This window comes from Lipophrys pholis, assembly GCF_963383615.2.
Source record: "Lipophrys pholis genome assembly, chromosome: 13".
Lineage (NCBI taxonomy): Eukaryota > Metazoa > Chordata > Actinopteri > Blenniiformes > Blenniidae > Lipophrys > Lipophrys pholis.
Window position 1 is genome coordinate 23,420,493 of NC_137632.1, and position 12,472 is coordinate 23,432,964.

General features: G+C 43.0%; 1 protein-coding gene across 3 annotated transcripts in view; it reads right to left on the minus strand.

Annotated features, from left to right (window-relative positions):
* Window positions 1-12,472, minus strand: part of tns1b (tensin 1b) — a 173,071-nt gene that overhangs the window by 80,110 nt on the left and 80,489 nt on the right. For all 3 annotated transcript variants that reach the window (XM_080478485.1, XM_080478486.1, XM_080478487.1), the window contains one exon: window positions 4,858-4,896. In XM_080478485.1, the coding sequence (XP_080334611.1) occupies window positions 4,858-4,896 (39 nt within the window). The remainder of the gene's footprint in view (window positions 1-4,857; window positions 4,897-12,472) is intronic.

Consider the following 12,472-nt stretch of genomic DNA (forward strand, 5'->3'; position numbering starts at 1 on the left):
TCAAATACAGCAAGCGACTGTGTGGATGAGTGCATGATTCAAACCCCATTAGTCTTCTTGGAGTAGGGATGGGGATTAGTTGTTGAGATGCAACATTTTTGCTTTCAGTTTAAGTTCAAAATGAGTGTAAACACGGGGTTTAAAACCTACAATTTAAACTGTCTGCGGCAAACAACAACACAGTTTTAGTATTGTTACACGTACTTTAACCATTTTTGATGAGTACATTTAAATTTTTCCGCCTAAGATCTGTCGATCTGTCTTTTTGAACCCAACTCAGATTAGAAACCTCTTTATGCACAAGGGGAACATGCAAACTCTATTCAGAAAGGTCTGCAAGCAGAATCAAACCTGTTGAGTCAGGTAAAATACATGAAAGTGTTGTAACAAACTCTAAGCACAAATCCAATTTTAAGCATTCCTAAATTAACTCCATAGCTTCACTTTGGAGATAGAAGAATATCTGAACTATGTGACATGCTCCGTACCACCTCCGCGATAGCGTGGCCACAACTCCGGGACAAACTGTGGCCGAGGTTGAAAGAAACCAGCACAGCTTGTTTGTAGGAAACAAGATACCAACAGTGGTTGCTGTGTAAGACTCTCACGCTTTGTCCGGCAAAAACCACCGAGCCAGACGCCCCAGTGTGGCATTGTTTGTGTAACGCTATATTACGGCTACGCCACAGCTACTGCAGGACAATGCTCATAATGTGCAGCCACAGGATTGCCACGTCTCATCGAACGTGTGAAAGCTCTGGGCCGGGCTCTAAGCTGGAAACATCCGATGCGAGCGGAAGAAACCACAGCAGAACGCCCGTGTCGATGGCTGCAACGAGGAGCAGGACGATGATCCGGGGGGTGGGGGGGGGTGACCGCAGTCAGAACCGACACGTCTTCTGACGGGATTTGGTGACACTGGTACGAACACCGGAGAGAGAAAATTACTGCTTAGCGTGCAGACTAGTCCATTATGATAATGGGTCCACGCTAAAGGGGCGGGAATCCTTTCGCCTCCCCGACTTAGTGGGATGACTTCATAAAACTGGAGTTTACAAGCCACCATTTACTTGTAATTCTGCACTGCAAACCGAAAAGCTTGGTTATTTTTAACCACATAAATTACAAGCATATGCACAAAGTGTCGTATTCGGAAGGAAAATTTGTTTTCACGAGTGTATTACTTTGAGTTTAGTGCAAAATCTTGGTTTAAATAGCACGAAAGATGGATTAATTTATATAAAAATAACCCATTCATCCATCTTCTCTATCTACAGCCGCCATATGCAAACTGCAGAGGGCTGACTGAACTGCCATAAATTGTCTTTCACTGTGCATTTATGCTCGGCAAATTGTGAAAGAAAAGTTAATTCCCAGAAATTGTGTAAATAATGGAAAACAACTGAAGGAAAAAAGGGCCCACTCACAGCTGATGTAATTTAGGGGACAAGATATAGAGCACTGTTATTGGAAGAACAAATCACAAGGGCATTTAAATAATACACTTGAATAGTGTTTATCACGCAGTCCTAATCTACAATTACATTCACATTTTAGCCCAATTAGCTGACAATCTGGAGAAAACCCATACACAGAACGAACAAGGAAACTTCATAAACAAAAATCTCGCCCAGATTTGAAGTGAACTAGTGGCTCTAAATTGCTCATCCGAGTGAATGTGAGCGTCTGCTAGAAGCCATCTGGGATCAGCTCCAGCCGGTACAACTCTCAATTTGATGAAGTGGTATAGAAAACAGTCATCAAAGTAAAGTTGCATTATATTTCAGCCGTTTCAGGAAACATTCTTCAGTTCTGGTGCCTAACCAGCTCTTTTCCCTCAATCCAAACTGAATGCCTGCGGAGAAAAAGCTCAAGCAAAAGCTTCACACAGCGTCTTTATGTAACATCCAGCATAAACTTAATAAATCTAGATTATCACGTAGCACAGGCAAGAAGTGCTAAGGTTCCAAGCCTGGCACTCAACAGAAAATTAAAGATGTCTATTTTCTGTTCCTACGTTCCCGGAGAAGTGGGATCATGCTGTAATTGGTAGCAGGAGCCCCGGTTGGTCGGCTTTTGTGTACAAAGTGTAACACAGGGCACATCGGGGAAAAATGTGCGGTTCTAAACACGGCGCTAATTGGACCACATCCACGCCGTCTTTGCCCCGCAGTTGCTCATTACTCAGCAATGTCCTGGCCCCATTCCCTCGCTGCACAAGACCTTTTAAAATATAAAAGAAGTAGAAGCCGGATGACGTAGGTGTTGGCGGTTTTTCATTTTCAGAGCGTGTGCATATTTTGGCTTGTGAGAGCATGCATTCTTGATGTGTGTTTCTGGATCAGATGCACTGTCTGCCTTCATAGGTGAGAACCCCGCCCCCCCATCTCCCATGTACCCACATTGAGGTCTTCTTGGCAGCATTCATTCTCGACATGAGGGCACGTCTGAGGAATGCACGCTTTACAGCACGGCGTGCACCCCCTACCGAGCCCGAGTGGGGTGATCTTCACTGTCGGATGGGGTCTTCTAGGCATGCGTCACCAGTTCCCACCAGCTGCCATCATCTCGAAACAACAGGCACATACACTCCAATTGTAGTCCATACACTCCACAATCACTAACTAGTGGATGACTGTACTTAAATCACAACCAGGAAGCCACCAATTTCCCAATTACACTGGTTTCCACATGCTGAGCTTGATGTAACGCTACCATATTATTTCTGTCAGTTAGTATCACTGTGGATCATCAACAGACATGAGTCGGTGCAGCAACTGTCCAATTTTCTCCACAAACACAGACTTTTCACCAAAACAATTTGGTCAAAACGAAAGTTTAAAACAGCGCAGATCTCACAATATGACCAAGTAAAGATCCCCGATACGACACGGCGAGTATTACGTGACGTCATCCATCATCAACGTTGGCAGCAGGTAGACAAGAGAGGACAGTCGATGTCAGCGGTTTGGAGATTTAATATTAATGAAAATGGCAAATGTAAGACAGACTGTAAAGTATGTTCTGCCAAAATATCAAGAGGAGGTGAAAGATAGTTCATGCATTAGCGACTTAATCACATTTGGGCCAGCAGAGTTGACTTTATCAGAAACACCCTGCAGGTTTATATTGTCTTACTGCACCGACAAGCCTGAAACTAATACATTTGTCATCAATAACATTTGAAGAAAGCACAATATTGAGACACTGAGTGGGACACCTCAAGACCTTGAAGGTCTGTGGCAATCCAGCACCAGGACTGTCAGCAGCAGCATTATCCGAAGTGGATGTTCCTTGACCGGGAGGCAGTTGCGTTAAGAACTATTCTATTCATATAAGCTTCATCATCTGCTAATAAAGTTGTACTTTATGTAGCTCGTCCATCTCACTGGTAATAAAAAATTTTCTTTCAACATTTTTTCTTTTAAGTTAAGATATGGTCAGTGTAGTAACCTTCCTGCACCTGAGTGGGAGAATAAATCACGACGCTCTCTGGCTGCAAGCGGAGGAATTCGCCAAACAAGGGTCTGAGCAGGCTGTGCGTCATCACATTTCTGCCATACAACAAAGAAACAATGTGCTCAATGCAAAAATAATAAAAAAAAATCCAGAAACTGGGCGTGCTCTGCAACAAAACTCATCAAACTGAGTTTCTTCCTTCAGTAAAGACAATATTTATGTCCAGGCCGCTAAAACGCAGGGTAATCGTTGGTACTGAAAGCTTTAAATGTGCTGTGTTTGTCTTCCTTTCTCCTCGGACTACGTCAGTGAAAGCTTCACACCTCAGCTCATCAGAGTTTACGAGGGCTATCAGCACTGTTAATGCCAGCATAAAAGCCTCTGGGGAGACTTGTTTTGGCAAGCAGGCTAGTAAAGGAGAGCCGAGTGTGAGAGCTTCCCTGCTGGTGCCATTTCCCTTCCGACTTCCTGCAGTCGTCTCTAGTCAATCAAAAGCAGAAATCGAAGATTTTATGACTTTGATCCATGAATTCGATAAGCTATATCTTGGGTAGTTGTGGTCTGAATATGATGATTGACAGATGGGCCGATAGTCAGAGCCGTCAGCAGGTAAGTGATATTGCCACAAAGAGGCCAGCAGGTACCATGGAAGGGGATAATGTGGTACATTCCTGCAGTCCATGTTCAAAAGCTTGACCACAGAGAACGAGGCCCGTTCCTCGGCACATCTTAAGCCAGATGTCCTCACGCATAAAGCATCTCAAGCTAGACCAAAAAAAAAAAAAAAAGCATCTGCAAAGATAAGTACATATTCTTGCTTAATTATTGCAGCTCTCGTGAAAGAATAACAAGATTTCTGGTGAGCCATTTGCTCTGCGAGGGGAGAAAAAAAGTCCGGGGGATATTTGCTTTGGTTTGTCAAGCACCCAAAACCATTTAAACACACAACTTGTGAGAAAGGCAGCGAGAAAATCACATCCAAGTCTAACACAGCAGCTTCTTATGCCAATACCAAAAAAGGCAACGGAGCAAGCGTCTTTTTCATTGCCCCTGCACACTCTCCAAACGCTCAGACTGTGTCCTTCTCCGCTCTGGGTTTCGTTGACCAAAGACGAAAGGAAAGGACGCAAGACAAATACCGGAAGATCCTCCTGAAGTTTTATCAAAACATAGTAAACTTGTGCTAAACCTGCTTAATTCAGATTTATGTAGATAAGCTTGTGTCAGGTCATTATCTGGACCAGTGACGAGAAGCTGAGAGATGCCGTTACCTTTTCACCGTGTTATTTAATAATTGTGTACCAGGAAACATCTCAGAATACCAGCTCGTAGTTTGAGCACGTAAAGCACGGAAGTAATTACTGAGACCAAATAAATCAGGAAACATCTGCCTCTTACCAGCTCGTAGTTTGTCGCCGGAACACAAGATGAAGGCACCTGAAAACGAAGAGAAAGTCATTTACAATTATGTTCATCAAGAAACACAGTAACCTCTTCGTCATTTACACCATGAAAAAAAAGTGTCTTAATTAGAAACTTAGAAAAGCGTATTAATCACAGATTTCCACCTCCAAAAGGCTTCAATGGTCCCGAAGAACAAAGTGATTTTTTTTTTTTTTTTTATGTTATGGAGACAAACCCAGGGGATTAAATCTAAAATTTTCTCTTTCGCTGCTCAAAAAGCTTCTTGTAACAACCTGCAAATCCTAAAATCGAAGCTTGAAATAAATCGATTTGTGAGCTATTGAACCAGCGCCTCACAGTCTGAAGCTATTAAAAGGGCAATTAGCCACTAAAGCTAATATAAGGTTGATTAGCAGCAAAGGCTAATTGGAGGGATTGTCGCAGCTCTAATTGCATAATTGGCCTAAATCACCTGAATGTTAAAGCACACACAATTATAAAACAGTATTGAGTTTACAGCAGTTTTTTCCACTGTTACCAAGTTGACAAAAAAAATAAAATAAACACTGAAATGAACTTAATCTGCTAGCATTCCAAAAACGAATAAATCAGATTGATAGCCTACAGAACCACATCGTCATTGGCACTTTTGTCACTTTGCAGTACTGTTAACGACAGGATTAATATGCCACCATTCAAGTGAGAAGCTTAACAAAATGTTTAACTCTTCGTTCTGTAAGATGGTGTTGACGCTGTTGAGACGACGGTGGGATCGCTCCAACAGACCTCATGATCTGTCAAGTGGCCGACGTAATCCGATTACCACGCAACAGTTTTCATAATCATTGTGCGAGGTGGGAGCGAGAGCACGAGGACCGGGTCCGATAAACAGGAAGAGTATAATGATAATAGCCTCTAACAGGAGATTCAAATGAAGTGCTTCTAGAAAAAAAAGATGGCTTCTCAATGATGATGAAGGCAAACAGGATGTTTCCTTCCTGTGTTCGTCTGTATTCTGTCCCTTTCCCAGTGTTTCATAATCATTCATCGGTTGGTGCTGATGATAGAAGAAAAAAAAACAACAACCTACAAACTTAATTTTCTTGTTAGCAGCCCATGTCAGTTTTACGATTCCAGCAGGCTTTTGTGCAGCCTGTTTCCCTTATCCCTCTCTGATTAGTCCACTGTGTCTGTTTTAGCTTTGAAGAGATTAGGCCTTCACGTTATCACGAATGTTGACCTCTAAAAGCACCTTCCATGTTCGCGACTGATCTACAACTCTCCTTATCTCGCACTAATTGTGTCATTGCAGGAACTCGAGACTCCTGTTCTGTCAGGGTCTGCTTTGTGTTACAATGGCACATCCATCATATGTTTGCAAAAAAATAAATAATATCAGATAGTCCCTAGCTCATTTCAACTGTAGACTTATTTTATAATAATTTGGAGTCAGAAGCTTCATGTGCAGAATGTTATTGGCAAAGGAATGACACAAAAGCTCAGCTTCCTTATAAGCAATACGACTTGATTGATGGATTTGTTCTTCCTTAGTCTGCTGAAGGTTTTTACCAGCTTCCTCTCACAAAATTAAAAGCCATGGATGCAGCTCAATGCCAAAAGTATAAACGTCTGATTGAGGGATCATTGCTCCAGTGTCGGGTTGGATCAGTGCAAACCTCCAACCACTTTTTTTGGTTCAGAGGTTGGATACTGTTGTATACGTTTTGACCAGAAAACAATGTGCAAGTTGTTCTAGGATTCTCTGCGAGTCCTCACTTATGCTTGAAATTCTAGATTTCTGATTGGTCTGTACAGAGTAAACCTGGTATAGGTGGTGGCAACATGTAGTATGTAAATAAAACCATAGTCATACTCAGAATCCCATGTTGGATTTCTGAAATTTCACTCGACAAATTGTGTCTTTTATCTGGCATTCGTGAATCAAGTATTTCAGAAGCGTGCATCGATTTCCTCCACACTTATCAGTGTGATTTTAATTCACTGCTCTCTGAAGATGATACGTTTTTGTAAGTTAATTGGTGCTTAAGTGTCTTGCACCTGACTGCTACGAATCAGAGCAACAGCTTTGGTAGTTGGCGAGTTAATGGTAGTATTAAAACAGCAATTTGTTGGTGTTTTCTTGCTTAACCAGAGTGGCTTATCAGAAACTTCATCTTGAAATTCAAAACAAGGTAACATATCGGCTGGATTATCATTCCACAAGAGGAACGCACAACCACATCAACCCAAACATTTGTAAATTAACCTGCCCCAAACAACAGCAGCAGTGCTCGTACCCACGCCACTCTCAGCCCAGTTAGACATCACTTAAGTGCTCGTATCTTCTTTCAAATACAGCTACACGTGTCCATTTAAACATCTGATATGGTTTCAATCATTTGCTGTAACCTGTATTTAAATACCATTTTACACAATCGTTCAGCTGATTGAGTCACCAATTCTAAGCCCAGCCTCCAGGCAGCTGGTCAGGCCAATCTGATCTTAATCTGATCTACTGTGTGCTGGGTTTGACTAACTACCAGTAACAGATGCTTCTAAACCAGACGTATAAGTAGCACTGGACAGCGGCTGCTGGGTTGTATTATATAGTATGCCTAATTAGATTCCCCCTAGCTGAAGATGCTTGAGTCACCGCGGGTCATTAAAGTCTCTTTATGGTATTTTCTTTCCATCTGGAATACAGGAATGTTCTCTCTAAACAGGAAATGACCTTTATCAGATTACATGTTTTAGCCACTGGAAGCAGCTGATAGGGTGATATGAGCGGAAACAGCCGCCAAATTTAAACCAGCGGCTGTTTGAACTTCTACACGTAGTTTTGTTGAATGTTGTGCCCCAAGCTCGCCGTCCGGCGTAAATGACGCCATCGCCGTGGAATGCGTCTCTGTCTTTTGGGAATTTCGTCTGGCACGGTGAAGAGTGTCTGGACTTGACGGGGTACAGTATCTGCAATAACTCAGCCTTTGTTCCAAGTTATTCTAACCCTCCCAAGAGGCCGTCCAGCACCAGCACCGACCACCACCCCCACCCCCACCCCCACACCTCCCCTCCTTAAGCCGCCATCCTTATCACTCCCGCACAACGACATGCCGCTCTGCTCCCGGGGGCCCTGCTCCTTCGGGTGCCCTGACTCCTCAGGCCTGGGTAGTGTTTTCCACTCTGTACCGCGTGTTGTTGACAGCTCATCCACCTGCTCTTTACCAAATATGTCTGCATGAATGCTAAAGTTCAAACCAGAGACCACGTTGAAAACATCTCACCATGACAACAAAACCAGTATTTTATGAGTCTATCTGCTTAATAAAAGTCCTATTAAGACTAACTTGTTTTTACGTCTTGTCTGTGCAGGTATATACTTCACTGTTTTACATCTAAAACTGACTGTACAGTCCCAAACTGTCCACGCAAATGTTTTCACTTATTCTCCGCACTCTGTGGGTGTGTCCAAGCAGACAGTGACTGATGGGCATCCCGCTCACTCTGCTGTTAACTGAAGTGTGCCTGAGGGGCCGTTCAACTCAAACTTCCCTATTAAAGGCTGGATTTCAGTGACCTCATGTCATTCTCACCGGAGATTGGCTTGGCCTCAATCTTGTAGCACTCTTGAATACCAAGGCAATAAGACGCAGCGTCGTACATACAAGGCTGCACATCGTTCTTCTACAAACTGGCAGTGGCAGAAATCCTTAAACAATGAATATGAGCGAGATGGATGTGTCCTCTCAGCAATCCTACAGTGATAACTACGAGATAAAATTGAAATATTAACGGAACGCAAACTCGAGCCGCAAAAATGTAGTTTGTCTGGTGTGGTGTCTTTCTAGTTCATCAAACACCTAACATATAACAGACCTAAGTTTTTGTGCAACTCAAATGATGAAAACCAGATGCCAGAGGATTATGAAAAGCATTTCCCCATTTTTAGCCACTAGGTGGCAGTCTTGAAATCTATTTCTTCCAATAGAAAACGAGTGAGACAGGAAGTCCACCAGAGCGATGCTTCCTGTATTAGCACACTAGGCTAAGAAGAAAACCGAACAAGAAAATACTTAACTTCAGAGATCAATGCAACAATCAGTTGTTTAGGAATCAATGTTCTATCCCCAAAGGATGAAAAATGTGATGTCAGACTGAACTGATTTGGCTGACTGATCATGGCAAAGTAAAGTAAATTAAGTCCTAAAAATCACTTCTGGCCTTGACTTGAACTGCAAGTGAAACAAACAAAAAAGTACTAGACCTTCATTGAATGAGTATACAGACGACCAAGTTAGATTGTTATTATGGTGACTGTCAACTATAAAACTACCGAGTCCCAGGAGAAGATGGACTGGGTGTCATGACACTCTGCGGGCTTCCATTGTTGTTATTGTCCATCTGCTGAGCATGTACAGAAGAATTATTTACTACAGCTGTCGTGCACATGAACAGTAGCAGCGTTTCATAAAGATTTCAACTGTTTCCACGGAGTAAAAAAGTTAAGTTGTCAGTGACTCCAAGCACCATTGCCTAAATGGACACCTAAAACACTACAAAAGTTTTGGTTGGGGCCTGAGGTTGGAACGCAACTCACTATCAGCCTGAGTTCATTGTTATAACTCAAGTTGTTTTACCACTCTCGCCATAAACATTTAAATACTGTACAATGAACACCACTTTGACAGGGCCACCTTTCATTCAGACATTCAGGCCCCAGATTGACTGCCATTAAATCTCATTCACTGTGCAAAATGAATGGCAGTCGGATCGCAAATTGCGTCATTTTGATGACCTCGTGCCCGCAGACAAACCAGCAATACACCAACACAAAGAGCCACTTCATGATTATAACCTCAAAAACACAAAGGCAACTGACATTTATCTGAATGCCATGTCCAATGAAATTCATCCTTTTCATTATTTACCAGTTAATTATGTTTGAGACAACATCACTGGCGAGTTAGCCGCTGCCGCCACTGTAATAAGAGCTCCGATCCAAAAGGTCAGATGAAGCGGAGAGCTGGCCTGCCCACATCAGAATAGCTCACATTCTCCCTCATGCTAAGTAGCCGCTTCCTTGCTTGTTGATGCTGGATGGGATCTTTGCACCATTGTAGTCTGGAAAAGCAGTCAGGGCCTGGATGTCCCAGAAACCACAGAGGATATTTATCTAGAGGCAGCGGGCAGGTGAGCACTTAACAGCGGGTTAGCCACAGGTCAAGCAGCAGGAAACCGCTGTGTGAAAAATGCTTCAGCGCAGAACAAAGTGAAAAGTCCACATGGAAGGAGGGCTTGGAAACTGCATACCTCTCAGGGTGGCCACCGGTCCTCACGTCTGATGACAATCTAAATATTCAAGTCACTATTTGATGTATTGCCATGAAATTTAAAGCGCAGAATCGTGTTAACGTTGATATCCTCTACACTATAGCAGAAACACGCGAGTCACATTTCTGGAGATATTTCAACAGCTGCTACATGGATAGTCATGAAATTTTAGACAAGCATGTAAAAGGTGAGATGTAACAGCTTTGTCGATTCTTTACTTTTTCATCTGATTGCAGCCAAATGTGAGAAAAGATCGGTGTGCTTCAAACAATGCAAACATCACTGCCTTTATAATTCTGCATGTATGCTGATGACTTTTCTAATGGCACCAAAACAATTTTCCTGATTGAAGCTTTCAGTGGTACATGTCATTCTCAAACTTCTTGTCACAAAAACTTTTGATTTTAAGGTTTTGCTTCAAAAGTTTATGTGAGATATGAACATAATCAGATTTGAGTCAACATGATACCAACCTTTGCCATTTTTCTTTCATTAATGACAAAAAGAACAACGAGTAATTAAACAATTTCTGGATTTGCTTTGCGGTGTACTATCAAAGTAGGAAATGATTGTGATTCTGATAGGACTTGAATACCATACTGACCTTAGTAGCATACACACATACATACTGTAGATGTATAAGTGAGCCTGGAAGCAATCTATACAGTTAAATATAATGAGGTGGTTTCTGAACCCCGTTAGAGTTGAGATAAAAACCTACACAAAGCCTTTGTCTGAGGCCCGCCGTGCGTGGGGAGGAGGCCTGCTGAGAGTGTGTGTTGATGCTATCGGGAGTATTCAAATGAGTGTAATATAATAAAGGATAATTGTGTTGTTGCATTCCTCACATGCTTCAGCTAACAGCATTAAACAAGGGCCCATTTCCTGCAGACAAAAGTGCACGTCAGACATCTGTGGCTGCGTGGGACAGCGTTCACATGCTAACGACACACTCCAGACACAGCCACGTTATGTAACCCGCGTCAGTCTCCGGGGACCCAATACGCCAATGAGCCTCGGTCCAGCGCCGCCAATAAATGATGTATTGACTCATTATTTAGGTAAACAAACTTTGCAGTGCTTATGCCTATAAATCATAAGCCTTAAAGTTCACATTCCGGCTTCAAGTTGTCTCGCCTCCACGCAGGATGAGAGCAGGAGGGCCGGGCTGCGAACACCGTCAGAGAGACTTCGCCCAGCTCGCCGCACTGGCACGTAAACACACGGCTGCCCTCGGTTGCTTTTATGTTTGTCCAGATCTTTGCATCTGGCGCATCCCAGCAGAACTATTCAGTGTGCAAATTCAATTTGTGAGGCGTAACAAGCAACAGAAGGCTCCTCTGCGTCCGTGGTGGTGGTGGTGGAGGAGTGTGCCAGAGTGTGGCTCCTATTGGAGGATCATCAAAGCACGTAGGAATGACAGAAGAGCATCAATATATCTGCCACTCCACCTACAATCAACGTTTACCTGCTGTCAGGGTGTGTCTATCCTGCGCTGGCCGTTCAGGCTTTCTTCTTAACATGAACTACATCTCCCCTCTGTCCGCCTGAGCGTCAGAGTAAATTACGGCCTCTTCGTTTCCCTCCTGGGAAAGTTGTGGAAACTCTCCAGATTTATTGAGCGGATTGGACAGCAGGACACGAGCACGACCGAGCGGCAGTCTCCAAACGCTGCTCCCCCGTCTCCGCTCCGTTGATTTATATTTCGAAGCAAAAGAGGCACTTCAGGAATGGAATAGCATGTACGTGTGTTTGAGTCTGTTACTCCTTTTTTTCCCTACATGTATAAGTGCACGTATTGTTTTACTACGCTTTGAATCATGTTGCATACAGTGAAGTTTTTTTTTTTTTCTTGGAGGACAACAATTACAAGTTATACGCGGTCAATCAATGACTTTTTCCCTGTTTTATCTCAGAAAAAAAGAGTGTTGGTGTGGTGAACGCAGTACGGTTGTACGCATGGTTACCTCCCAGTGTAAAGTGAGCACGTTTCTTCTGTACCCTCATAGGTTTTGTAGGGCTTTCTATCATTCAGCCAAACATCAGCTCGGATACGCTCCATCTCTGAAACTCGACCTTCAAAAAGACAATAGACGGATGAAAACTTTTGAACAGTAAAATTCTGAAAATGGGGCAATAGTTTGGCACAGGGTGGCACAGTGGAGCAAAGTTTAGCACTGTCCCTTCACAGGAATAAGACCAAGGTTTTGATACTTGACACAACCCTAACCCTATGAACAAGAACAAGCAAACTCAGTCAGGACTCAAACATAGGTATTCC